Here is a 27,181-nt window from a genome sequence, read left to right as displayed (position 1 = left end):
CCAATCAATTCCCATGGACAAAATCAAGTCCCACCCTAGATTTGATCTTGTTTTACTTACATACAGTTCCTTCTTATCCACTGCGAGACGGCTTATCTCCTGCTTTTGCTTCTCGGCCTCATCCGAATTGTATTCCCGCACTGTAAACCTGTTGGCCAACAGAGAAATAATAAGGACCAGATTGACTAAACAGGGCAAATTAGCGTGAGAGCGCAATTCCAAATAAGTGCCGATGGGAGTGGAAAGTTCTGCTGCTGATCTTCTGATGACGCGCAAATTAAAGAACAAAGCCAGATAATTTCCATAATGACCAACGCAATCTACCAAGAGCAGCGCAAACGTCTACTGTTCTCTGAATAGGGATCGAGACGCTGCGTAGCGATGACGCAATGGGAACGCCCTCAGGGCGTTGCAGATTGTCTGAACCCGTATAGAATGACACCTGATGGTGCGGGCGCCTCCTCAACATTGCCACGTCACTCACCCTTTCTATAGTGAACGTGCCATCTGCTCCTCAGAATTTCCAACAATGAAGAAGAAGAAGCCCAGCAAGAGGAGCTTGGCAGCAAACGCAGCGTCTCGTTCCCTACTCAGAGAACATGGGTTACGCAAGTAACCTGAGACGTTCTCTTTCATAGGTTCACTCGACTCAAGCTAAGCGCTGCCGGATCTGGGCCAACAAGGAACTTACCTATAATTTGTTTGTTTTTTTGTTTTTTTGGGCCAGACCAGACTCAACCAGGACCTAGGCGGTTCCAGTTCATACAGAAAGAACCCGGGAACCAGGGGCCGCATCTAAATCCAAGTTATAAAACCTAATACAAGTGTGCAGAGAGGACCAACCTGCCACCACACAAATATCCTCCAAAGGAACTCCCTTGTAAAGAGCCTGGGAGGATGTGATACTCCTAGTAGAGTGAACTTTAACGCCCAGAGATGAAGGAAGCTTCTGAACCTCATAAGCCAGGGAAATTTTGTCTCTCACCCAGTGAGAGATTCTGTGCTTAGAGGCGTTAAGCCCTCAGCGGCCAGCCCCAAAGCATACAAACAACTGAGACGACTTGCGCCACTGGCCAGAGCGGTCCACATATGCCTTTAAAGCCCGAACAGGGCAAAGCAAATTATGCTTCTCCTCCTCAGTAGAGTGAAGCACAACCACTTGAGAGCGAAATGATGTGGACAAAACTTTGTGGACATAACCCGGTCTAGGCCCTTAGAAACACCTTCACAAGACCTGGGGCAAACTCCATACAAGGCTCACTCACAGAAAGAGCCAGCAGATCCCCCACGCGCTTGAGAGAGGCCAACGCTAACAAAAGTGCCACCTCGAGAGTCAGAATCCAGTCCGGAGCTGACTCCAAGGCTTCAAATGGGAGGCTCTAATAGCCCCTCCAGAACAACTGATAAATCCCAGGTGGAGACACTAATAGGACATGCAGGCCTCAAGCATCTAACTCCTCGCACAAATGAGTAGATCAGACGGTGTCTACCTAAGGGGACCTCGTCTGACTCCCCATAGACAGCGATAGCCACAACATAAACTCTCAAGGTGGTAGCAGCTACTCCAGCCTCAAACTTATTCTGCAGGAATTCCAGCTCTGAACCGACCGGGCAGCTGACTGGGTCCACTGCATGAGCCGAACACCAAGACTCAAAAACCTTCCACTTAGAGAAATACAGTCGTCTAGTAGTAGGTGCACGAGCGTTATCAATGGTCTCCCGAACATCAGCGGGAAGACCAGACGCCACTGTCGCTAGCGATTGCCTCTTATCGGCCACACCCACAGCCTCCATATCTCGGGACGAGGATGCCAAATCCTGCCTTGGAGCTGAGACAGCAGATCTCTCCTGATAGGAATCTGCCAAGAGGACCCCTCCACCAGGGAGCTCAGTTCCGAGAACAACGTCTGGGATGGAGGCGGAAGGAGGCGGATTCCACCAGAAGGAGGCGGATTCCACACACCCTCCCTGTGCAAAGGAGCGGAGGGAATGCATACACTCTCAACTCCGGCCACGGATGAGCAAGGGTATCTATCCCCAGAGGCATCTGATGAGACAGGGAAAACCACAGGGGTCACTGCTTTGAGCTCTGCGACGCAAAGAGCTCCACCTCTGCCTCACCAAACATGCTCCAAATTTGAGCCACTGTTTGGTGGTGCAGCATCCACTCCCCCGACTTGAGCTTCTGTCTCAACAGAAAGTCCGCTGTGACATTCAGGTCCCCTGGAACGAGAACTGTTTTCAGCAAAAGAAACCTGTCTTGAGCCCAGAGGAGGAGGCAGCGCGCATGCCTGTTGAGGGTGTGCGACCGCGAGCCTCCCTGGCAATTTACATGGGACACCACTGCCATGTTGTCCGTCCTGACAATGACATGACAGCCCATCAGGGCCGGGAGAAAATGATCCAGAGCCAGAGAGACGGCTCGCAACTCGAGGCAATTTATGTGCCACGAGTGAAGCTTGCCCGTCCAAACACCGCACGCCGGTCTGCCCTCGAAGACCGCACCCCAACCAGCCAAAGAGGCATCCGTTGTGACAACCTGGCGACAGCAAACTACAATAAAAAGGGGGAGTCTTTCCACCTCCAAAGAGCGCAAAGGCAACTGCGCGACACTGTCAGCAGGCGGAAGGCAGACCAAGAAAAGTTTCATCCACCACAGGAATGGTTTCATATGAAGGAGACCCAAGGGCAGCACAGGAGAGGCTGCTGCCATGAGCCCCAGAAGCCGGCGACATATGCCCACCACTACATGAGTTTCTTCAGCCTGAAACGGGCCAAGCATGCACAGAGTCTGGAAACTCGAGCAGGGGCCAGATGGGCCTGCATCGAGAGGGAATCGAGTTGGACACCCAGGAAAGTGGTCTGCTGAGAAGGAGTTAAGACACTCTTCTGAGCATTCAACCTGAGACCAAGAGACCGGAGGTGGTGGAGAAGGTTGTCCCTGTGACGACACACCAACTCTCTGGAATGAGCCAGAATGAGCCAGAATGAGCCAGTCGTCTAGATAATTTAGCACACGGATGCCCTGGAGCCTCAAGGGGCCTCATATCCATGAACTTGGAGAACATCCGCGGAGCCAGAGCTAGACCAAAAGGAAGGACCTGATACTGATATGCCTTTCCCCCAAAGGCGAATTGGAGGAACTTCCTGTGCCGTGGAATGACCTGGATGTGGAAATAGGCGTCCTTCAGGTCCACGGTGACGAACCAGTCCCCTGTTCGAATCTGCACCAGGATATCTTTCAACGTCAGCATCTTGAACTTCCATTTGTAAATGGAAAATTTCAGATGACGCAGGACCAATATGGGGCGCAGACCCCCATTCTTCTTTGGGACAAGGAAGTAGCGGCTGAAGAAACCGCGGTCCAAGTCTGAAGGAGGACCTTCTTTATCTCTCCCTTCAGTAGGAGGAATATTACTTCTTGCTGTAGAACAGAAACCTCTAGGGTGCTGTTCGTGACAGTGGGGTGAACCCCATCGAAGCAAGGAGGGTTGCGGCAGAACTGGAGTGTGTATCCGAATGGGATTGTGCGGAGAACCCAGCGCGACACATCTGGCAGAAGTCTCCACGCTGCTAGGTGGTGAGACAAGGGCTGCGCGGGAATGGGCCCTGGGAGGGGCCTCGCCGCCAGACTCTCTGAGTGACTGCCAGTGAGAGGTGGTGGGCATAGAGCTAAAACAGCCGAAGGGGGGCCTGAAGCGTCCTTTGACTGTGAAGATTGGCCCACAGGGGTCATCGAGGTCTCTCTCATTCTGGGGTCTAGCATAGGGGCTGGAGCATTTGACACGAGGAGAAAGCCAGATGCTTCTCCTTCCGTGGGTGAAACAGCTCGAGCGAGAAGATGCTTTGAGGGGAGATAGCCTTGAGCGTCTCCATCCTTCAATACAGGAAGATGGTTTTGGTAGGCTGACTCTACATCCCCAAGCGCGCATGGCGGGGGGTATGACAGATTTTGATCCGGAGAGCATCTCGAGGGGAAACAGATACGCCTCAGCGGTCTGTCCCTCCCTTCTGAGATGGGGGAAGCTAGCAGTCCTAGCCGTTCGGAATTTGTCAACCACTGAATTAACCGCCTCTCCAAACAAGCCTGACTGGGAGATAGGGGCGTCCAATAGGAAGACCTTTTCTTTCTCATGAATCTCAGTGAGATTCAGCCATAGCTCGACAGCCACCAAACCCGCCATGGTGCGTCCAACCGAGGTCGGTAGCTCTGCGGAGCTCTTTGACCGCTTCTGACATGAGGCCCCCGTCCTCATCCATTTCCTTAATGACTTCCGCTTGGTAGGCCTGGAGAATCGCCATGGTATGGAGCACCATACCTGCCTGGCCAGCCGCCATGTAAGATTTTGCCATGAGGGCGGACGTGGTCCTGCAGGGCTTCGGCGGAAGAAGAGGGCGAGACTTCCAGGAAGGAGCGGATGAAGGCGAAAGGTGCATGGCCAACGTGTCCTCAACCACTGGAATGCACATGTAGCCCTGCTCCACAGAACCAACCAGGTTGGTGAAGTCATCGGCCGCAGCGTTAGTCAGCCGCGCGGGGAAAGGCTGCTTCCAGGGCCTAGAAATATCACAGTGAAGATTGCTGAAAAATGGCAGCTTTCTTCTCAAGTGTCGCTAAGAGGATTGACCACTAAAAAAACGTTTGTCGAGCTTGGAGGACTGAGAATCATGAGGCTCGTCCGGCCATTCAATGCTAAGCTTCTCAGTAGCATGTGCTAACACATCCACAAGCTCGGTGTAGGCCACAGGACCCGAAATCCTCAGAATCAGACGCCGCTGTGAATAAAACACCCTCCAGTCCAAAGGAGACGATGTTGCGTGCCTCTGGATTGGGGCATAAATAGTCGTGAAGAAACTCCACCGGAGAATCGGCACGGCGCACGCACCCGGGCGAGAGAGAGTGAGAGAGGGAATAGCAGGCCTGCTCACTTTCTAACGCCTCAAGCTCGACGTTCAATCCCCAGGCCTTGGCTTCATGAAGGGCGTGGGCCTCGTCATTAACAGCAGAACGGTGGGGGAGAGCGGACTGGATATCTTTATCAAAGCAGGCAAGCCTGGCGCGGAGAGTTTTTAGTCTAAAATTCTCACAAGACTTGCAGCTAGAAGGGCCAAAGATAGCCTCGCGAGCATGTGCTATGCCAAGACATTTCACACACTTACCGTGCGTGTCGTCGCTTGCAATGAAGCAAGAGCATGGAGGCTGGCAACGACGCAAATCCATAGTGCTTCACCGAGAGGAGAACGAAGTTCCACTGAGTGCGGTCGCTGAAGCACAAGACAGAATCCAAATCCAAAAATCCAAATGCAGAATCCAAAAAGTGAACTAGTTCACGGGCTAGAAGAATCGCTTCTTCTGAAGAAGAAAATCTGAGGAGCAGATGGCGCATTCACTATTTAAAGGATGAGTGACATAGCGTCGCTGAGGAGGCGCCCGCGTCATCAGGCCAATGAATTGGCGTGATTCTATACAGGTTCAGACAATCTGCACCGCCCTGAGGGCGTTCCCATTGTGTCATCGCTACGCAGCGTCGAGTGAACCTATAAAGGAGAACAACTGTCTGGTTTAAGACATGCTTTTTTGGTCATTAAATAATGGTGCAAATGCCAGAAAATGTACTAGCGCAACCTTAGTAAATCACCTTGCATGATTCATTTAAATATTCTCCTCCCATAAATTTTGATTCCTGAAAGGAAACTCCTACAAATGCATATATGCAATAAGGTCAGCCGCAAAAATAACACGTCTTTTCAGCGCTTATTTTATTTATCAGTAGTTTTTTAACGCCAAAAGAAGGATTGCGCTGGCTCAAGCTGTCAGTAAATCTGGCCCTAAGGACACTAAAACTGTAATACATTTTCATTTAAATGTAATTGTCATGCAGTGAAGTGCCAGAAAACACTATTCATTAAATTATTTTATTAGGTAATAAGCACTCTTTTTTGAAGTATGCAAAATTTTTCACAAGGGAGTGTAGTAACACTTTGAAAGTATGCTTACTTGTGAATTTTGGCATGGGCCTTGAATTCACTGATGACACTCTTAAAAAGTGTTACTGTGAAAATCCCTGCATCTGCATCCTCAACCAACTTCCTGTCAAAACAACAGGGGTACCAGTCTTGAGCAATAAATTCTCATAACTTTTTCAATCATTCATGAATGCTAAATAACATCTTATAGAGATTTATGGGGCAGACATCAATTTGTAATATACAAATCATCGTAATTAATATATTAAAACAATTAAAAAGTTATATTTTCAGGTTTTCCATTAAATATAAATTCTTCACAAACATGCATGGGACCAACCGGCTGGAACGAGGAACAACAAACTTAGACATCGACTCATATGTCTTCTCCCATAGTACATATGCCGTCCTATAGAGATACATATACAAATACATTCAGAAAAACTCTTGATGGGTAATACATGAGCTATCTACTCTCAGAGTTCACACTGACCTGGGCACAACAACTAGCAGTGTTGTGAGGTACTCTGAATTCAAAACCAAGTCCTCCTTCTTCACAATATTGGTCAATGAACGGGTCTGCAAGCTTCCCCTGGTTAGGTATAGCAGTAGCAATGGTTATTAAACTTTCTTTGAATCTCAAATAAACATGTCTAGATCCCATTTAAAAACTAAGAACCTTATTTTACTCTTTGACATTAAGGTAGGGAATTGTACGGAACACTGAAAAAGGACATATAAAAATATGAGATGGAAGGAAAAATTATAAGTCAATGCCCTTGCATTTTGTGTTTTGCCACCTCCTAAGAAACGTTACGTTTTGCGATCAAAAGCAGCATCTGTGGCTCAACCTTATGGAAAGAAAAGAAAAGACAAGGCATTTCTCCTTGACACCCTGATCTTGCCCTCTGGCCTGTTCGGCAAGACAGTAAATACAGTACAGTAAATATCTTTGATGACTAGCTGACCTTCAAAGACCACATTGCAAGGACAACATCGTGTGCCAGATTTTTTTCAGGTTTTCAAGGTGTGTCTCTACTTTTCCCGCCACCTTTGGTGATTCAGGAGGTGGAGGCGTCTGATGGGCCATTCGCCCCATCTTCTCTCATGAGTGAACCCTCCCTTCAGTTAGTTCAGACGGTCCCTGCCAGTTCACCTCAAACCGACAGATGCTATCTGTCAGACTTTGCGGCAGCAGTGCAACTTCTGCCCAACATCTATCAGTGGGTCCTGAACACTATAAAAAAAGGTTAAAAGATTCAGTTTGCTTCCCATCCATCCCGTTTCTGAGGTGTGGTAGCAATGTAGGTGTGCCAGATGGCAGATGAAAAATGAAAAATGTCTCAAAAAAGAGCTGCATTCTCTCCTGGTGAAAGGGGCCATAGAATATGTACCCCTCCCAGAGAAAGAGAGAGGCAGTGCCCAAAAAGAATGGGGGGCTGCATCCAAATTTTGATCTGAGGATCCTGAACCATACTCTTCTGGCATACAGGTTCAAGATGCTTACCCTGATGATAGATCTAAAGGGATGCTTACTTTCACATTGAGATTCGGCCAGAATACAGGAACTTTCTCTGGTTTGCTTTCAGGGGTGAAGCATACCAATATAGAGTTCTTCTTTTAGGCCTAGCCTTGTCCCCATGCATATTCATCTAGTGCATGGATGCTGCTCTGGCTCCTCTGTGAATCATCTGTATAGATGTTTAGCTGATACTAGCTCAATCAGAGGAGTCTGCGACACCCAGTATAAAGAGTGTACTTTCTCCCAAACAGAGAACTACTTTTCTGGGGGTAGTGTGGGACTCAACCACAATGCAGCCACATCTGTCTCCTGCACGTGTGGTTTCGATTCTAAACACTGTAAGTGACATCAAGCTAGGTCAGGAGCTTTCTGTTATAGAAATTCAGAGGCTGTTAGGTATCATGGCAGCAGTAGCCAACATTATTAATTTGGGTCTGCTGCACGAGACATTTTCAGTTCTGGCTCAAGAGCATAGGTTTTCATCCTCTGAATCATCCTTGCAGAGTCTTAAGAGTCATGTGTCGCGGGCTCTTCAACTTTGGAAGAAGCCTGGGTGCCTCAACAGGGGCCTGACACTAGGACCATGTTGCTGTTGCGGGCTGGGGTGCGGTTCTCGATGGCCGACCAGCCCCTGGTCTATGGGGGGACCCTCATCTCTCCTGGCACATGAACTGCCTTGAGATGAGGGCAGTGTTCCTAGCTCTGAAACACTTCCTTCCAAAGCTGAGGGACTACCGTGTTTTGGTTCATACAGACAACACTTTGGCAGTCTACTAGGGCGGGCTTCGTTCACACCCCCTTTTCAGGTAGTAGCAGCAGATCTTGCTCTGGCCAGAAGAAAAGTTCCTTTCTCTAAGAGTAGTTTATATTCTGAGGCATATAAACGTGGGGGCAGACATCCTGTCTACCAGGACTGCCAGGACTGAGTTCACCTCTTTCTAGTTGCTCTGTTCTGGACGGTTTGCGGACCTAGTGTCTCTCCTGGACGGCATCTTCTTGGAGATCCTGATCCGAAGAGATCTTCTCTCTCAAGTGCAGGGGACAATATTTTTAATCCCCAGCCGGAGATCTGGAAGCTTTGGGTCTAGCCCCTGAGGAGTACCAGCTCATAGATTATGATCTTTTGGCTGAGGTCACTGAGACAATCCTCAATTCTAGAGCTCTTTCTACTAGGAAGTTGTATGCCTTGAAATGGCAACTTTTTGTAACATTGTGTGAACAACATGAGGTTAATATAGTTAACTGCCTGATTGGTCCAGTGCTGGAGTTTCACGAACATCTCTCAACAGGGTTGGCTCCAGCTACCTTAAATTTATGTGTGGCCACTATTCCCGCTATCCACATGCCTTTGGTTGGGAGGGACACCATGGTGTCTCTGTTCTTGTGCGTTGCCAGCCAGTTGAGGCATATCTGCCGGTAGCAAGTTCCCTCCCCCACTGGATTACTGAAGCCATCACCCTCTCCTATGAGGCATGCGTAATGGCTTCACCTCTAGGGGTTAGCGCCCATTCCACTAGGAGTATAGCGTCCTTGAAAGCTCTTGTTGGGGTGCACCTTTACAGGATGTTTGTGCTAGGGCAGGCTGGTCCTCTCCGCACACATTCATCAGGTTCTTCAGTTTGGATGCAGATTTAACCCCAGGATCTTTAATCATTCAGGGTTGACCCAAGTCCAGTCTGAGCTTAACAATCGTCTGTGCTTATACACAGCATTGTAGGAAGTCTCTGTTAATTTGGGCGTGGTAACATTTGTATTTTAGTTCCCATAGCGCCAACACCATGGCGCAGCATCGAAGTTCGACTTCGAAGGGAATGTCTCAGGTTACGTATGTAACCCAGTTCCCCGAGAAGGGAACGAGATTCGGCATTGCGTTGTCTCGTCTCAGTTAAACAATTAGAATTTGTCGACACACATTTTTGCTGTCTTTATGGACTTATTGGCTCACTATGCTACTTCATGACCAGTGTTGGGGAAGATACTTTTAAAAGTAAGGCATTACAATATTGTGTTACTCCCTAATAAGTAACTAATTGCATTATTTAGTTACTTTTTATGGAAATGTTTTAATGTATTATGTTACTTTTGTGTTACTTTTCCTAATCTGGACTGGGCTTGCTTGTTTAAAAAAAAAATATATGTTTTTTATTATTGGAAAATGCAAAGGCCCTTTCAAAGCAAAAGTGAAATTAATAAGCCTTTGCGGCTCACACAGAAGCGCTCCTACAGCTTCAACACAAAATACGTAACCCGAGATATATTCCTCCAATCTCATTTTTCCCATCACAATGTCCTTTTAGTTCAAATAAACGTAATGAATCATGAAAACGATGCAAAAAAAGGTCATAATAATAGACATTATTAAACAATATTATGTATGTCCCCATATAAAATGCCCTATTTCTAGATATGAAAACTCACTCATTTTTCCGCTCAAAGCTTTGAATGCTGGCTTTAAGGTGACTGTAAGCAGCCCTGCGTGATTTCAACTCAGTGTCCACCTGCGAAACTTGCTAACACACACACAACCACCCACACAGACAAACATTTATCCGATAGGACATAAATATAGAAACAAATAGTTGTTCTTTTTTATAAAATGCTTTATATAAGGTGTATACTTTGGAGATGATCTCAGTTAGGGTCTTTATAGGCTGTGCAGTGGGGTATTTGGCTCTGTCCCACTGAAATCTGGTCACATATGTTGCCAGGTCCATTGAAACATCAGGAAACACTGAATCAGAAAGCAGTAAACCACAAAATATATTAAAGGAATATTCTTGTATAAATGCATCTGAAACGAAGGCCTGTTTCATACTACACACTCTAGCAATGTGTAAGCAAATCAGCAGCATAATTACAACAAGCAGGCAGACAAAGTGATTTTTGGCTTACTATACCGAATATGTCCCTTTAATCATTTTTGTTGAATAACATTTACACACAACTGGTCATTAATCTACACAGTGTAGCTATGAACTGGTCAAATCTTCATGCACTGTCTTTCAGCACACATAAGTTGCCTTTTATTTCATTATTATTATATTATCTGCAAGGACTTTAAACAAAAATATACTTTTATGACTATACAAGTACATATTCAATATAATTAAGCAAACTTCTTTCGCAAGGGCTGAAAGATATGCTTATAACTTTACACAGACAAGGTTAGTATACTAATATTAAGTATATAATATTAGCACAGAAAGTTAACTCGCAAATGTTAGCGTACCTTGTACGGTCTGGCAGTACGATTTCAATGGTGACCGTCGACTTTTCTGGTTAGTCTTGTGCTCTGGTGAGAATATAGAAAAAAAACTGTAAAAATATATATTTTTTTATTTTAGTCAAATAAACTTTAAAATTTGTTTACCCAATAGATTTGTCCAATGTTTTTGAATTCACAAAATAAATAAAAAGGTTATCTCAACTTTTGGAATATAAGTAAAACTCAAAAAAGCCCATGCAAAAAATATAATTATTTTCAGTTTTTTAACAGTGAAGTACTACAGATAATTTTTATTAACTGTCCAGAAAAATGTATAATATTGCAAGGCAGATAGAAACCCTTCCATCAGGCCATGTTTATGTAATATGTAACTTGATCTACTGGTGAACATGGCCTGGCTCAGAGGGGGTGGCCTTGTGCTAATGAGCTCTTCTCTGCTTTCTTATGGAACAGGTTTAGCCGTTACAGAGCCTGTGTTCTCCGCATTCACTCACCTCCACTGGCCAGCATGCTCTCCAGGAGTTTTCCACTGAATTCTTCCATCACCTCACCCAAACATTGAGACGTCTGACGCATCACACTGTGTTATGGTGCAAGAGAAATTAAGAGTGAATTGTTGGTTACACTTTGTAATAAGGGTCTATACTTTAACATTAGTTAAGGCACAAGGTATCATGAATTAGCATGTTTTACAGCATTTATCAATATTGTTAATTTATAAACTGTTGTGATGTGTGAAGTGTGCTTAATTGTATTGAAAGTGCACGTGTAGTGTACTTCAGTTCTTAAAAGTATATTTTGTAACAGAACTTTCTGATAATATAATTTTAACTAAATAAAAGGCCACTTAAGTGAATGTTCTTAACACACTTACTCTTTTTAAAAATTCACAAATTAAAATGTCAAAAAGTTTTTACTTGAAGTACATTTTAAATAATTATGTTTTAGTAATCTCTTGTCATGCTTTAAACTTGATTATTTTTTAACTGTAGTTTACTATTCAATATTACATTTAAAGTGATTAACTAAGCATTTTTAATGTACTAAATTGCAACTTCACCACATTAAAGTAAATTTTAAACTATATATTTGTAAATTAATTTATAAATTAAATGCTTGTCTGTACATTCAGCAGTACACTTTAACCATATTTCACAGACAAGTAATTATGAAATTATACAGTATATAAATATGTACTTAAGTGCTTCTTAAAAATGATCTAAATTCAACTTATTGCATTTAATTCAATAAAATGTATTCAAATTAAACTATAATATTTTCAACATAAATATTTACTGAATGCAAACATTACATTCAGTTTGCACTTAAGTATATTCATTTTAAAGAATATGAAATAAGTACTATGTTTTAAAAGTATTATAAAGTGTACTTTAAAAAAAAATCTGATTAAAAATATAGCATAAATGATAACGAGGACATGTAACAATACGGTTTGTAACCTTTTGCATTGAATTTCCATTCATCTTGCAATGGCAAAAAAAATGTCTCTCAGTCAGGATAATAATGAAGCATTGAAATCATGCCACTATTCACACTTACAACTATGACCAAAAAAAATCAACCCAGCACCTGAACCCAGTTTAACCTTGTCTGGAAGTCATTTGAATGGATACCGTAGACTGTAAGAGAGAAAGGAGAAAAAGAGAGGGCAGTTTCCACAACACATAAACATTGCAGCTGAGACAGGAAGATTCATGTCAGCTGGCACCTGAAACTGGAATCGACTGGATTGGGTGACTCAGTGATAATTGTATTACAGCAGCTTGAGTATTTCCCCACAAACACTCAGAGGTACACGTGCTATAGAACACAACTGTCTGATCTGGTAAGACAGTCTTTATTCGTGATGCAGGAACAAGATATGATAATGTGACGAAGGGGGGCCCACAAAACCCACAAACTAACAGTTGTGTATTATCACTTTTGAGTAAGCTTCTTTAAGCAAATTATTTGAATAGTGTTAACTTTGTTAGACTTCAGACATTGCTTGTGTTGGCTGTGAAGCAAAAATATGAAGCAAAGCACACAGAATGAGAGTTTCCTCCATGTTGACTAGATGATTTGTACAAGAGTTCATTATTGACAATTATTTAGTTAATCAGCAAATAAAAACCATTCATTAAATTGAATTTGTTTTTGCATTAAATACATGGCGCTAACAGAACAAGGCCTATATTCTATTAAAAAGGTTATAAACCCTATATAGGCATCCTCCAGTCTCAGGAGGCCATGGATCAGGCCTGATGAGGATCACCAGTGCAGTGTCGGTTGTGACGCTCGGTCTCTGGCAGTCTCTGCTGTAAAACCTGCAGATGAACTCTGAGGCAGGTTGGATAGCTTGGCTCCTGGCCTTCCTCTGTAGCGCTTTTCCTCAGACCTCTGATTGAATGTCTCCTCAAAGTTGGAGAGGCCTTTCAATGCAGCCTGTCTCCACTTAGGTCTATCTGAGGCAGTACACAGCAAAATCCCCAGAGTTAAAATAACTCTGCTCAGAGTAGAGGAGAGCGGGGCACAACCTAACGCGGGGCTAGTTGTAACACCCTTGTTTTAAATACTTCCACACATGCTAGCATGACAAAACTAAGTGCATGTACTAGTTGCCATATCAACACTATTTAATTTATTATATTGGTGAATATAATCTATTAATTAGAAATAACCACTTTTGGTTAGGGATAAGATTAGTGATGTATTTTACTTTATGATGCTGAAAACTATTATCACATGATCATCTTCGTTTCTGGTTCCTTTTGCCATAAATTATGTGTTTTGATAAACACTGTTACAAATACCACAAACTCACATAAAAAGCCAAACAGTTTGAGGTTTCTCCTCAAACTGACCAACTAAAGGAAACACTGGTCACCAGTGTAATGGTGTATAATGGTGACCAAACATTTTCTAGAAAACATTAATTTCTAAACCTCTGTTAATTCTCAAAAAAAAAAAAAAAAGATTTATATATATATATATATTGATAAATTGATTTGTAATAAGTGAAGCTGCAAGATCTGCTGAGATCTTGAGAGAGTTCATGTCTTTATCTTCAGTTGATTTCATCTAAGGCTGTGTCTTCAGTCAGTTGTAGTTCTTGTTGTTTATCTTACCTTCAGTTATTCTGCTTGTTAACAGCAGGTGTTCATCACTAATGCTCAATCATCACTTAATTAATTATTAAATTATTAATAGTTACTTTAACACTCTTCAGAGTGGGACCATATGTACTCTGAGCAGAGTTCATTTCACTCTGGGGATTTTGCTGTGTAGCTTCCCAAGAGTCCGGGTTGATTCCAAGGGCCATAAGATCTCTTTTACAAACATCTTTGTACCTTAGGTGGGGTCTGCCTGTTGGTCACGTTCCTTGTGACAGCTCACCATACAGGACATCCTTCGTAATGCGCCCATCTTCCATTTGGACAACATGACCCAACAATCGCATGAGTCTCTGCTTGAGAAAGGTGAACATGGAAGAAATTCCTGCTCTCTCAAGGATGGTGTAGTTGAGGGTCTTCTCCTGCCAGGTAATGTCCAGGATGTGACGGAGGCGATGCATACCTGTATGTAAAGCATTATGTCTTTCTTGCCGAGCATGGAGGGTCCAAGAAACACTGCCATAGAGAAACATGCTCACCATGCAAGCCTTGTATACCTGGATCTTGGTATACTTTTAATACAAATTTAACATTTCTAGTTGTATATTATCTGTGGAGTTAAAATGGAGTATGTGGTTTTACCATGAAAGACGGTAACACGAACACAATTAGCACTAGTCTTGCGTAGCCAGATCTTCAGACTGACAGCAGAAGGTCTGGACTCCATCGCAGCTTTCATTGGCTAAGGACCGCCCGGAGGCCGTCTGACTGACATGTAAAGCAACCAATCACAGTTCGTTTTGTTCACGTCATGTTTAGGGGGGTGAAAATGTAATGCCGATGTCCCTAAAATAACAGACTGGTGTGTAAAACTCTTGGACGTATTTTAAAGAGTCTATGCCGTGAACTTTACAAACTTCACATACTTTGGAAAATCCAGCGTTTAGTTGATCCTGATAAATGCTCATTGTCATAGTTGTAAATACGACGGCTTTCTTTATCCCTGAGGGGGTGTGGTGTCACGGCATCTTTGTTTCCAGGCAGACTGTAAAGAACGCGACACATACGTCTCCGGGACATCCTGTAGAATAAAACTTTTCAATCAGATTGAAATGATGTCTTTACTAACTTTTCTGGGATGGCAGATATCGATTACCTAGCAGCCTATGTGATTCAGTGAGCCAGCTCTCAGATTTCATAAAAAATATCTTAATTTGTGTTCCGAAGATGAAAGAAAGTCTTACTGGGTTGGAACAACATGGAACAATAATTCCTTAATAATAATGTACTTTGAGTGAGCTGTCCTTTTGGTCAAAGCACAACAGCTGTACTACTGCCAGTATGAATGGTGATCAGGAACAGAAACACAAACGATAAAAATAAACGTTTCAAAAACACGCCACAAATATTTTCTTTGTCCTGCCTTCTGTCACGGTACGTAGGAAAACACAAACACGAAGATGATGAAGGAACAAGAGAATTTTAATATAAGTCTCAGGCAACAGGAACACCGAAAGCAACTATATATACCATTAACGAAGCAAGACAAACTGAACAGAAACCGAGAACTTAAGTACTGGTGGTAATAAGGTGAACACAGCTGAACCAAATGAAAAAATGAATTAAAGCGATAGTTCACCAAAAAATTTAAATAAGCCCATGATTTACTCACCCTCAAGCCATCCTAGGTGTACATGACATTCTCTTTCAGACGAATACAATTGGAGTTATATGTCCTGGCTCTTCCAAGCTTTATAATGGCAGTGATCGGCTGTATCTTTTTTTAAGTCCATCAAAGTGCTTCCATTCATGATAAAAGTGCTCCACAATGCTCTGGGGGGTTAATAAAGGCCTTCTGATGAGAAGCAATGCATTTGTGCAAAAAAATTATCCATATTTAATTTATCGACTAAAATAACTCACTTCAGGCAGACTGTTACGCTATATGGACAATTGATAAACAAAGGATGTGATGAGATGAGCAGGGTAGTGGAGTCCAAAGGGTGATAGAGGAAGGTGCTGGAGACAGGGAGATCGCTGGAGACAGGAGACGGGACAGGAGACAGGGAGATGAGTCCACATAACATACACGAATATGAACAATCAAGGTCGGACAAGGAACTGTGATGAGGCGTGTGTCTTTATAGTGAGGTAAAGGGATTGGTGTGATTGTTTGGGAATGATGTGCAGGTGGGAACCGAGGAGAGTGCTGGGAAATGAAGTGAAGAGGATAGTGGCTAGGGTGATCTGTGACACAGACGGCCGTACGCATCGATTTACGACGAAAGAAGAATGTCATATACACCAAGGATGACTTGAGGGTGAGTAAATCATGCCCTAATTTTCATTTTTGGGTGAACTATCCCTTTAATAACCATGACAACAAATGAGGGAAACAGTGCAAACTGAAAACAAAGTCCAAAATGGTGTGTGAGTGTGACAGTGACGGTTCTAAGTCACTAGAAGATATATTTGTATAATGCCCGTCTATGTTGTGCGATGTCCGCCAGCGAACAACTTGACCTGCCCACAACACGTCATTTTACTGACGACTGCTTGTGCTTCTCAAATCTCGGAACACAAGATTCGCAAAATGCTTGCTCTTGAAAGATGGGTCAGTACCCAGTTTATTTGGACCAGCTTGCTTCTCAGAATCACAACCTGTAAGTATGATTAAATATGGATGTATATTTTCTACTGGGTGTTCAAAATAAGTAGTTTTGTGTTTTATATTGTGTAAGTTTCCGGCCAATCAGCTAACTCACGTTATTACTGTCTTTGTCTTACTTAAAATACTTCTGCTAAGCAACTGTGGGCCACTATTAACTAATTACATACAGAATGTCTGTCGTTCTTACTACTAGTAATGATAAAGGATGGAGCAAGATTTGTTTATGTTATCGTTTATGTTATCAGCCGTTCACGTTAGTGCTGGGCTAACGTATGCACCATTATTGACAGTTCCCATATGTGCACCGCAATAATACACACATTGGTTTGATGATGGACATACTCTTGTCAATGCTGATGTTGAGGAATTACAGTTGAAACATCTCATAATGTACATCAAACTGAGTAGCGTATCACTGAGAAACGTCCTGCTCAAGTTGTCCTTGCGATGGAGGTTTGGGTTGAATAACTAGTTTGTTCAATGTTTCATCATCGGACTCACGCTGGGATTGATATGGTAAAATCAAAGTCATCATTACTGTCTTTACAATGTGTCAGCTGAGCTTTAGGAAGCCTCCGGACGGAACTGAAGTTCAGTTATGTTAATGGATGTTTAGCTTCCGAAACACACGATGTAAGCAACAGACCTAATATAACAGACTGGGACATCTGGCCAATCAGAGCAGAGTAAGTTCAAGGACAGGAATCATCATTCATGTTTGAGAATCATTGAAAAATGTGGTGATGTTCAATGTATATTAAGAGAAAATTAAAGTGTTTTTTTACTTTTGATGCATGTAAACCTGTTGTAGGAGACCTCCAAAACAAAATTAGGGAACCTTTAAATAGCATAATAGGGGCACTTTAATAAATCGGTTTTGTTCAATTAAATCTAAATTACAATATAACCATTTTATTTGTTTTAAAATTATTATATTTTTGCAATTACATCCCACGATAGCAGATTTGTGGCGGCTACAGAGATTTTGTTACAAATTAAATCTCTCAAACTCGAGTAAATATGCATTTAAAAAAAACACTTTTAACAGTGCATAAATTGTTTTCACCCTAGAAATATGCAAATATTTTATGATTAGGGGAAAACCATTTGCCACCGTAATTGAAGAATGACCCTGATTATTTCCTTTGTTATTATGGCTACTCATTGCACAGATGAACATTGATTATGTTTATCTGTGCCTTGTTTGGTGTCTTATTTTAGCCTGTGTATTTAAGCCCTCAGTTTTGTTCTACCCTTTGTCCTGTTTTGTCTGCTATTTGCTTAGCTATTATGTTTCTGCCTTGCCGTGTTACGGAATACCATGCTTGTTTAGTTTGTTTGATAAAAGTTTAAGAGTGCAGTTGCAACTGGATCCACCTCTCTCACTTCTCCTTCCTTGCCTCGGCTACACCGTAATAGAATACAGGACCACTAACATGGATCTAGCAGCAGCCTTCATTGATCTTGCCCGAGAAGGTCATCCCTTGTTGTTATACTCTGCCCAGTTCTGTGAGTTGACCAAGCCTAGATGATGCCACACTAAATTTGGTTTGGAGCAAACCATTATGGCTACAAGAACAAGACTAGTCCTCTGCACAGACCCTATGGCCAGCTTCAACTCCTCCTCCCTCCAAATGTCGGTGTAATGGACCCTGATCTTTAAGTAGAATAAACTGCATGAAATCTTCTGAATTATATCAATATGAAATTCTTACTTGTGATACATACAGCCTGGAATTAAACCACACCATGTTAGTTCTATGGCCACTCATTGGTTAATCGATTACGATTGTCTTGTTTGGTTCTTCTTTTAGCCTGTGTATTTTAGGTCTCAGTTTTGCTCTACCCTTTGTCATGTATTGTCTTTGATGTTTGCTTGGCAATTAGGTTTTTAGTGCTGCAACTGGATCCACCTCTCCCTTCTACTTCCTTGCCTCGGCTGCACCATAACAGATATAGAGTGACGACTGATATTTATATGCATTTTATGCAAGTAGTCTCTTATACTGGTATAAAGATGTCATTGTTTTACATTATCAGAATTTCATCTTACTTTTTGGCCATATAAATATCCAGAACTACATCAAATTGCATATATTTGCTAAGTTTGGGAATCTAAATAATTTTGAGGTGTTTTTTCCCCCCTCGAGTTTGAGCTCCATATTCTCACTATATTCTATATCAGGGGTTCCCAAACTTTTTAGCCCGCAACCCCCATGATAAATGCGTTGCTGCCCCGCGACCCCGCACCTCCCCCACCCCAGGGTCCGAGATTAACTTTTTGGCTCACCTGCCACGGGGACTGGTAGATGAAAAAATCCACCAGCCAAGCATATTTTTAACCGACCAAAATAATAAACAGCCTTTTTTTTTGTCACATATACATCCATTTCAGGAAAGGTAAGCCTATAAGGTAGGCAGGGGTGCCACTAAGGGGGGGAAAGTTAGGACGATTCTAAGGGCCCAGGCACTTTTGGGGGATTCTAAGGGCCCAGGCACTTTTGGGGGCCCCAGAAATCGATTTTATTAATGGAATGGGTGCGGTAGGGGGCCCAACCTCATATTCTTTCATAGGGCCCAAAATTGATGGTGGCGCCCTTGAAGGTAGGCCTATTATGTTGAATACAAACGTAAAAAAAATGTCCAGAGCAAAATTTGAAATGCATAATAAAAAAATGTGAGAAATATATTAAATATTACTATCATTGGGGTGAAATGTTTTTGTTTGTTTTTTGTCAGTTTTGTTACCTGACTCATGTGGAAGGGAAGCCAGAACGTAACCTCGGTTCCCTGAGAGATAAGGGAACGAGTATTGCGTTGCGAACGCTATGGGAAAACTCATTTTCTCGAGAAAAGAACGGCTATGGTGTGTAAAGCAGAAGCAGCCTGGCCAGCGGCGGAGTATGCACGATCCGCGAGTGCTGAAGACGTTCTGCACGGCTTAGATGGGTGCGCAGCCTTCCACTGCCTGCAGGACACAAATGGGCGGCGACCGCTTCTTACAGTGGCGGGAGCTTTTTCCTCAGCGCCGTCAACAGATAGAGCGTTAACTGTGTACACACCGCCACCGACTTGAGCTGCAAAGAAGCTCTGGCCGTCCTGTCAAGGGCGCTTGTCAAAAAGTATGGGGAAGCTTGACGCTGGGCCGCTCTGAATAGTGAGTGCGCGCGCGCGGCCGGGGCTATCGCTCTCTCTCTCTCTCTCTCTCTCTCTCTCTCTCTCTCTCTCTCTCTAGAGGCAGAAGAGCGCGTGCCGTGCGCGCTGAAAATTTCATATTTTGGTATGAACATTCAACCCGCCAGTGTGGCGGATAGCCTTTTGAGATTTACTCGACAAACAGAAAATCTACCCGGTGTGATCGTACGTGCGAAAGGGTTAAATTAATTGCAACAAAAATATATAGGGCCTATATATTTTTTCCACTTTTTTTTAAAGAAATCATCTCGCGACCCCTGCGAGTTTGGGAACCACTGTTCTATATGAGCTATAAAGGCTCAAATGTGATACTTTAAAAAAAACATGTAGTTTAAAAAAAATATTTTTTTTAAATATGTTTTATTTAAAGGTTCAATAAACTGTTCCATTTAAATAAAATATATTTTTTATATATATTTAATATATCAGGCTTTACAAGGTAAAATGACATTTGGTGATGGCAAACACATTAACTAAATTTTTCATTAATTAAATCAAAAGTTAAATATTACTGTAAATTTACAGTAAGTTACTAGTTGTAAACTAGAAACCTATGCTAGTTGAGTCAAAGATAATCCTATTATTATACTTGGAATGCATTATAATAAAGAAGAATGTGATAGTTCAGTAAAGAACACGATGCATTCATACTGAGATAAATATATTTTTAAAGCAACAGTACTTACCCCTCTGTATAGGTGTCCAGTCGGGACAGGTCATCAGAAACTCCCAGCAGCACATCCAGTGTTCCTACCTTCATAATCATCATAACAATGAGTTACACAACCTACACCAACGGAATTATAGACAATTTAACCATAAAGTATTTGGTTTATCTGCCTCTCATATGTTGAGGCTTTTAACCCTGAGGGCCCATTTAACTGCATGGTCCCCCAGAAATGTTTATGACTTAAACCTTTAAGAGGTCAAACATTTAGCCCATATATACTTTTACAATCTGAAGCTGAAATTACCATTCTGAAACTGATTTTGAGAAGCGTACTTCTGAAAGACACATTTCACTGAAGCAGGGAATCTAACACCTGTAATGATTCATAGACTGACAGATAGCAGCTGACACACCCGTAAGCTCTTTTTGTTTCCGTAAATTCATATGGAACAAACTGGTCATTATCTAGAGTCGTGTTGCAATTATTGGTAAGCAGAACTTGTGCTTTCCATTATCATATTCTATCAGCTTCTGTTAACGGATTAATTCAACCAAAAACTAACATTTCCTGATTATTTGCTCCAGGCCATCCAGGATGTATATTACTTATTTTTTTTTATTTTTTTTTCAGCTATAGTCTATTTGCGACAGTCCAAAATCCATATTTAGACAGCTTCAAATGGCTTCACAGGTCCCCAACCAAACAAATAAGGGTCTTCTCTAGCAAAACAATCAGATATTTTCAGAGAAGAAAAATAATTTTGTAAATGACTGATCGTTTCCCTAGAGATGATCGTCGGTTGGAGTTGTGTGGAGCTCTTTAAAGCTGCCTAAATGTGGGTTTTGGTCCATGAAAAAAATGACTACAGTGAAGTGAGCCCCATTTACTTGCATTAAATGGAGAAAAATCCTGAAATGTTTTCCTCTAAAACCTTAATTTCTCTTTGACTGAAGAAAGAAAGTTATATAGCCTACATTTTTTACACAAGTGTGTATTATTTACGATAAACTTCTTTCTCCTGCAGTTCCTAAAAAGTGTAACACTCTTTGGTGCTTTGGAGCCTTGATAACATAGTTTGAGCAGCCTGACAGATTCTGGCTCATCAGTATTGAGTTTGAGGAGATTATGCCTTTTAAAATCCTAAGAATGGGAGACACTGTTGTCCAGTCTAAGTGTTTGGGAAACCTGCTTGGAAACAATCAATATTTTCTAAATTAAAGAGTGAAACAGAAATTACACACTTCACCATTCAAATTGATACTTCAACCTAAAAATAAAATGCTGTCATTGTTTGCTCACCCTCATATTATATTTGTATTAATAAGAGAAGATATTCTGAGAAATGTCTCAGTCAGTGATTTTTGTTCATACAACAGAAGTCACTAGGCACCAAAAATACACGGGCTCTACAAAATTCCTTATTTTGTGTTCCACAGAAGAACCGAAGTCATACAGGTTTGGAATGACATGAGGGTGAGGAAATGATGAAAGATTTGTAATTTTGGTGTGAACTTTTAAGGTGAAATAATACAAAGGCGTCCTATAATGCTAACTTAGGGGTTCATAAATTTGTTATGGGGTCTACTAGAATAATTTTATATCATTCAATGTTCAAAAAACAAATTTTTACCTGTTTTCAACGTCTGTCTGAACGCTCTGTTTTAGGCTGCATCCGAAATCGCTTACTTCCCTACTATATAGTAGGCGAAAAACAGTATGTCCGAACTCACAGTACTCATAATAGAGTAATGCGCATACAATGGACACTTTACTATACCATGAGACTGTGGGAGATGATTTGTGAATGGCAGTGACGTGATAGAACATACTTTTTTTAGTAGTCGCGAAGTAATTACTTATTCAAAATAAGTGCCTACCCAGAGAGTATGCGATTTGGGACGCCATCTTAGTCTCGGCTTCTTTAAAAACCCGTCTTCTGAAAAGTGCAGTCTGCGCTGATTGGTCAACCGGTCCCAGTCTGTTGTGATTGGTCTACCAATTTAAGCATGTGTCGGAAAAGCAACACCCCTTATATATATATATATAATACCACCTGATACTGAGGTGCTGTAAATACTAGGGCTGTGTTCCAGTCCAAAATTGTCATGCCCTTCACTCGCTAACTTCCCTCCGTCTCATTCACTCGGATGTACGTCATTGCTTACGTTGCACGAGTGCCCACTACTGGCGGAAACTGCAATGGGCTTTATGCACAGCTGCACTACTTCCTGAACTTCAGCCAGCTCTTTGTTTCCTGTCTGCCATTATTGGACAAACTGATTAATCCAGGTGTGTCTGATTATTGTTACTGAGGTCAGGCACACCTGGGCTGCGTTCAGCCCCGGCAAAACGTTGCACAACGTTTTTTAAACAGAAACGGTGATGCGTTGAACACACTGTTCTGATGACGCAAGAGTTGCAACTATGGCAGCTGAGAAGGCTCATTCTTTGTGTTCTTTGTGAAGAATTTTCTGAGCCTGATGAAGTCGGTATAAATATGTGTTTAATACTACAAAATATGCTCGATGTTACAGTTACTGCACTTGCCGCCCAGAACAAAAGAGAACATCCCAATCGAGTGAAGGGATTGCTGAAACTGAAATGGAAGCACACATCTTACCTAATTCAGACTAAAATACATCTATTTAGCCTCACATACTGACTTTATTTGTAGGTCATACTGTTTTAATACCCTGTATTTTCTTTCTCATTTTTAGGAAAAGCACTTAATTACCATTGTTTATTTTTATACCAAATGTCATACACTTGCAATGAAGCTAAAAATATAAACAACTACATCATTATGTTGATATCCTATATTTTTACAATAAAACTTACGACAAACATGTCTTCTAATATCCTCAGTTGTTGCGTATACCGAGCTGCATCGAACACATTTGTAAATTACTTTCCTTGAACCCATTGTGCAAGTTCACTTTAATACCCCGTGTTTTATATACATGTTGCTGCTGATTGGACTGCAGTTCTGACACACCCACCAAACAAGAGAAAACGTATCTCAAACCCCATTGCACACCGGTGCACGCCGTTTCCAGGAAACATGACGTTCAACCCGGAAACCGTAGCAAAACGTTGCGCACCGTTTTGAACTTGAACATGCCCCTGGATTAATCAGTTTGTCCAATAATGGTAGACAGGAAACAAAGAGCTGGCTGAAGTTCAGGAAGTAGTGCAGCTGTGCATAAAGCCCATTGGAACGTCCTAAGCCCTTGATCACTTGGAATCAGCTATGGAGTTGATTTATTATTTAAATGTTTTTTCCCTTTTGTTTTTGTTTAAGACTTTGTTTAATGCAGCATCCAAATGTATATAGATGTGTTTGGGTTGTTTTAAATAAAAAAAATTATAATTAATATATCATAGAGTTGTTTGTTGTGGTGGTGATTAGAGTTCTCAACGGGTCGGGTCGGCCCGACAAACCCGACGGGACCCGCGGGTTCGGGCCGGGTTCGGGTCGAAAATATAAGCTAATGACTTGGGTTGGGTCGGACCTCGGGCTTAATCTTTTCCGCTCAGTGATAAAACAAACAAACATTTATTAATCATCGCTGCTGTTCACCTTAAAGAAAGTCTGGCTGCTGCGTGCAACGTGCATCATGGAGACGGGCGGGGGCAGACTTGACGCCGCTGCGTGGTGCACGCCTTTAGCCTGGAGAAGAAGATGTTGGTGGAAAGTAAACTTGCCGCAGGTGAATTCACCGTCACTACTACAGCCTATTTATATATTTAAAGTTTATTGTTTCAGTTATTGTTTCAGTTGTTTGTATTGTTAAAAGGCGTGAACATTAAAGGTTGATTTGAATTCCCGTCTGCTGGTCATGATAATACGTGTATGAGAAAAAAAAATTCCGCCGCGGGCCGGGTTCGGGCATATAATTCATGTTGATGTGTCGGGTTACATCGAGTCCGGGCTTTAAAAGCCAAGGGCCGGGTCGGGTTGGGTTGTAATTTTCAGGCCCGTTGAGAACTCTAGTGGTGATTAGATGAGATCTGTGGTGACGTCACAATCATACTGCATTGTGGGACATATGAAGTAGACTCGCTCCCTCTGTCAAAAAAATCGAAGGAACGAGGGTCTGTCCATAAACTTCCCTCGTCCACTTCACGAAGTGGAACGCACTTAAAAATGGCGGCAGGGATTCCCCCAAGGGGAAGTGCTTAGGGAAGTTCGCAAGTGCGTGTCTAAAAGTGTACTGGAACGCAGCCAATTACTTGGGTGGGAATTATTTAAATGAGGAATACTGTGACGCGTTAGTTGGAGTTGACTACAATGGAGGCATTTGAAAACATGTAAAAAAGCATAATAAGACCCATTTAAAATCATTTAAAGTTGTTAAATTGATATTTTAAAAATGGAACGCTCTTTGACAGACAGGTAAAAAATATGCTAAGTATTTTGCTGCCAGACTAATTTAGTATACTTTAAGTGTGTCAATGATTAGTTAACTTAAAGTGTGCTATTTTGAAACAACTAAGTTTGTACTAAGTATTTTAGTTGTAATTAAATTGTAGTAAAGCATCATTTTAAGTGTATTTAGTGTACTTTTGTGTACTAAATTGGACTAACTTCAAGTATACTTTACTAGGGACTAATTACATGCTTGATTAGTGATATTGCCCCTCCTTGAACTGCCACCTTACCGTGGTGGAGGGGTTTGAGTACCCAAACTACAGTGACCGGGAGGGGACATGTTCGGTTCACTTAGTTTTGTCGTGGCCACAACATATAAACTTGTGGGAACGTGATAATATATTGTTGCCACGAGATATTCATTTGTGGGAACATCATACACCATACTGAACGACCCTAGGAGCTATGTTGTCCGGGACTATATGCCCCTGGTAGGGTCTCCCAAGGCAAACAGGTCCTAGGTGACGGGTCAGACTAAGAGCGGTTCAAAAACCCTTTATGATGGATTTAAAAGCGAGGGCCGTGACGTCGTCCGGCATGGTGCAGCCGGGGCCCCACCCTGGAGCCAGGCCAGGGGTTGGGGCTCATATACGAGTGCCTAGTGGTCGGGCCTCCCTCCATGGGGTCCGGCCGGGCTCAGCCCGAAGGAGCGACGTGGGACCGTCCTCCCGTGGGCTCACCACCTGCAGGAGGGACCGTAAGGGGCCGGTGCTATGGGGCCTCGACAACCCGATCCCTGGACACGGAAACTAGCTCTAGGGACGTGGAATGTCACTTCGCTGGCGGGGAACGAGCCTGAGATTGTGCGTGAGGTTGAGAGGTACCGACTAGAGATAGTCGGGATCACCTCCAGCTTGGGCTCTGGAACCACACTCCTTGAGAGAGGATGGACTCTTTACCACTCTGGAGTTGCCCATGGTGAGAGGTGGTGGGCTGGTGTGGGTTTGCTTATAGCCCCCAGCTCAGCCGCCATGTGTTGGAGATCACCCCGGTGAACGAGAGGGTCACTTCCCTGCGCCTACGGGCCGAACGGCAGTGCAGAGTACCCGGCCCTCTTGGGGTCTCTGGGAGGGGTGCTGGAAAGTACTCTGACTGTGTCTCTGATTGAGGATTCTACTGGGGGACTTCAACGCCCACGTGGGCAGCGACAGTGACACCTGGAGGTTCGTGATTGGGAGGAACAGCCCCCCTGATCTGAACCAGAGCAGTGTTCTGTTATTGGACTTCTGTGCTAGTTACAGCTTGTCCATAACGAACACTATGTTCAAGCATAAGGGTGTCCATCAGTGCACGTGGCACCAGGACACCCTAGGCCAGAGGTCCATGATCGACTTTGTGGTCGTTTCAGTCCCCTGTCAGAGAGATCTTCAACTTACATCTCCGGCGGAGCTTCGACCGGATCCCGAGGGACTGTGAGTGGACCATGTTCTCCACCTCCATTGTCAATGTGGCCACTCTGAGCTGTGGCCGTAAGGTCTCCGGTGCCTGTCGAGATGGCAATTCCCAAACCAGGTGGTGGACACCAGAAGTAAGGGATGCCGTCAAGCTGAAGAAGGAGTCCTATCAGGCCTGGCTGGCTTGTGGGACTCCTGAGGCAGCTGACGGTTACCGGCAGGCCAAGCAGACTGCAGCCCGGGTGGTTGTGGAGGCAAAATCGGGCTTGGGAGGAGTTCGGTTGGCCTCGAAGAGATTCTGGCAAACCGTCCGTCGCCTCAGGAGAGGGAAGCAGTGCCCTACCAACACTGTTTACAGTGGAGGTGGGCAGCTGTTGACCTCAACTGGGGATGTCGTCGGACGGTGGAAGGAAAACTTCGAGGATCTCCTCGATCCCACCGACACGTCTTCCATTGAGGAAGCAGAGGCTGAGGGCTCGGAGGTGGACTCGTCCATCAACCAAGCTGAAGTCCCCGAGGTAGTCAAGAAGCTCCTCAGTGGCAAGGCACCGGGGGTGGATGAGATACGCCCTGAGTACCTCAAGTCTCTGGATGTTGTGGGGCAGTCTTGGCTGACACGCCTCTGCAACATCGCGTGGCGGTCGGGGACGGTACCTTTGGGCTGGCAGATCGGGGTGGTGGTCCCTCTTTTTAAGAAGGGGGACCGGAGGGTGTGTTCCAACTACAGGGGGATCACACTTCTCAGCCTCCCCGGGAAAGTCTATGCCAGGGTACTGGAGAGGAGAAAATGGCCGATAGTAGAACCTCGGATTCAGGAGGAACAGTGCGGTTTTCGTCCCGGTCGTGGAACACCGGACCAGCTCTATACCCTCTCCAGGGTGCTGGAGGGGTTTGCCCAACCAATCCACATGTGCTTTGTGGATTTAAAGAAGGCATTTGACTGTGTCCCTCGTGGCGTCCTGTGGAGGGTGCTCTGGGAGTATGGGATCC

General features: G+C 43.3%; 1 protein-coding gene across 1 annotated transcript in view; it reads right to left on the bottom strand.

Moving 5' to 3' along the window:
* atp6v1c2 (ATPase H+ transporting V1 subunit C2) overlaps positions 1–27,181 on the bottom strand; it is a 38,731-nt gene that overhangs the window by 5,302 nt on the left and 6,248 nt on the right. Inside the window, exons 2-10 of the mRNA XM_082143565.1 lie at positions 20,381–20,448; positions 11,210–11,295; positions 10,719–10,781; positions 10,108–10,220; positions 9,908–9,999; positions 6,461–6,559; positions 6,293–6,376; positions 5,999–6,091; positions 61–148 (exon numbers count right to left, since the gene is read on the bottom strand). Of these exons, the coding sequence (XP_081999691.1) occupies positions 61–148; positions 5,999–6,091; positions 6,293–6,376; positions 6,461–6,559; positions 9,908–9,999; positions 10,108–10,220; positions 10,719–10,781; positions 11,210–11,295; positions 20,381–20,448 (786 nt within the window). The remainder of the gene's footprint in view (positions 1–60; positions 149–5,998; positions 6,092–6,292; positions 6,377–6,460; positions 6,560–9,907; positions 10,000–10,107; positions 10,221–10,718; positions 10,782–11,209; positions 11,296–20,380; positions 20,449–27,181) is intronic.

This window comes from Leuciscus leuciscus (genome assembly GCF_965113295.1).
Source record: "Leuciscus leuciscus genome assembly, chromosome: 17".
Classification (NCBI taxonomy): Eukaryota; Metazoa; Chordata; class Actinopteri; order Cypriniformes; family Leuciscidae; genus Leuciscus; species Leuciscus leuciscus.
The sequence above is the reverse complement of the archived record's forward strand: the minus strand, read 5'-3'. Positions and strand labels throughout refer to the sequence as shown.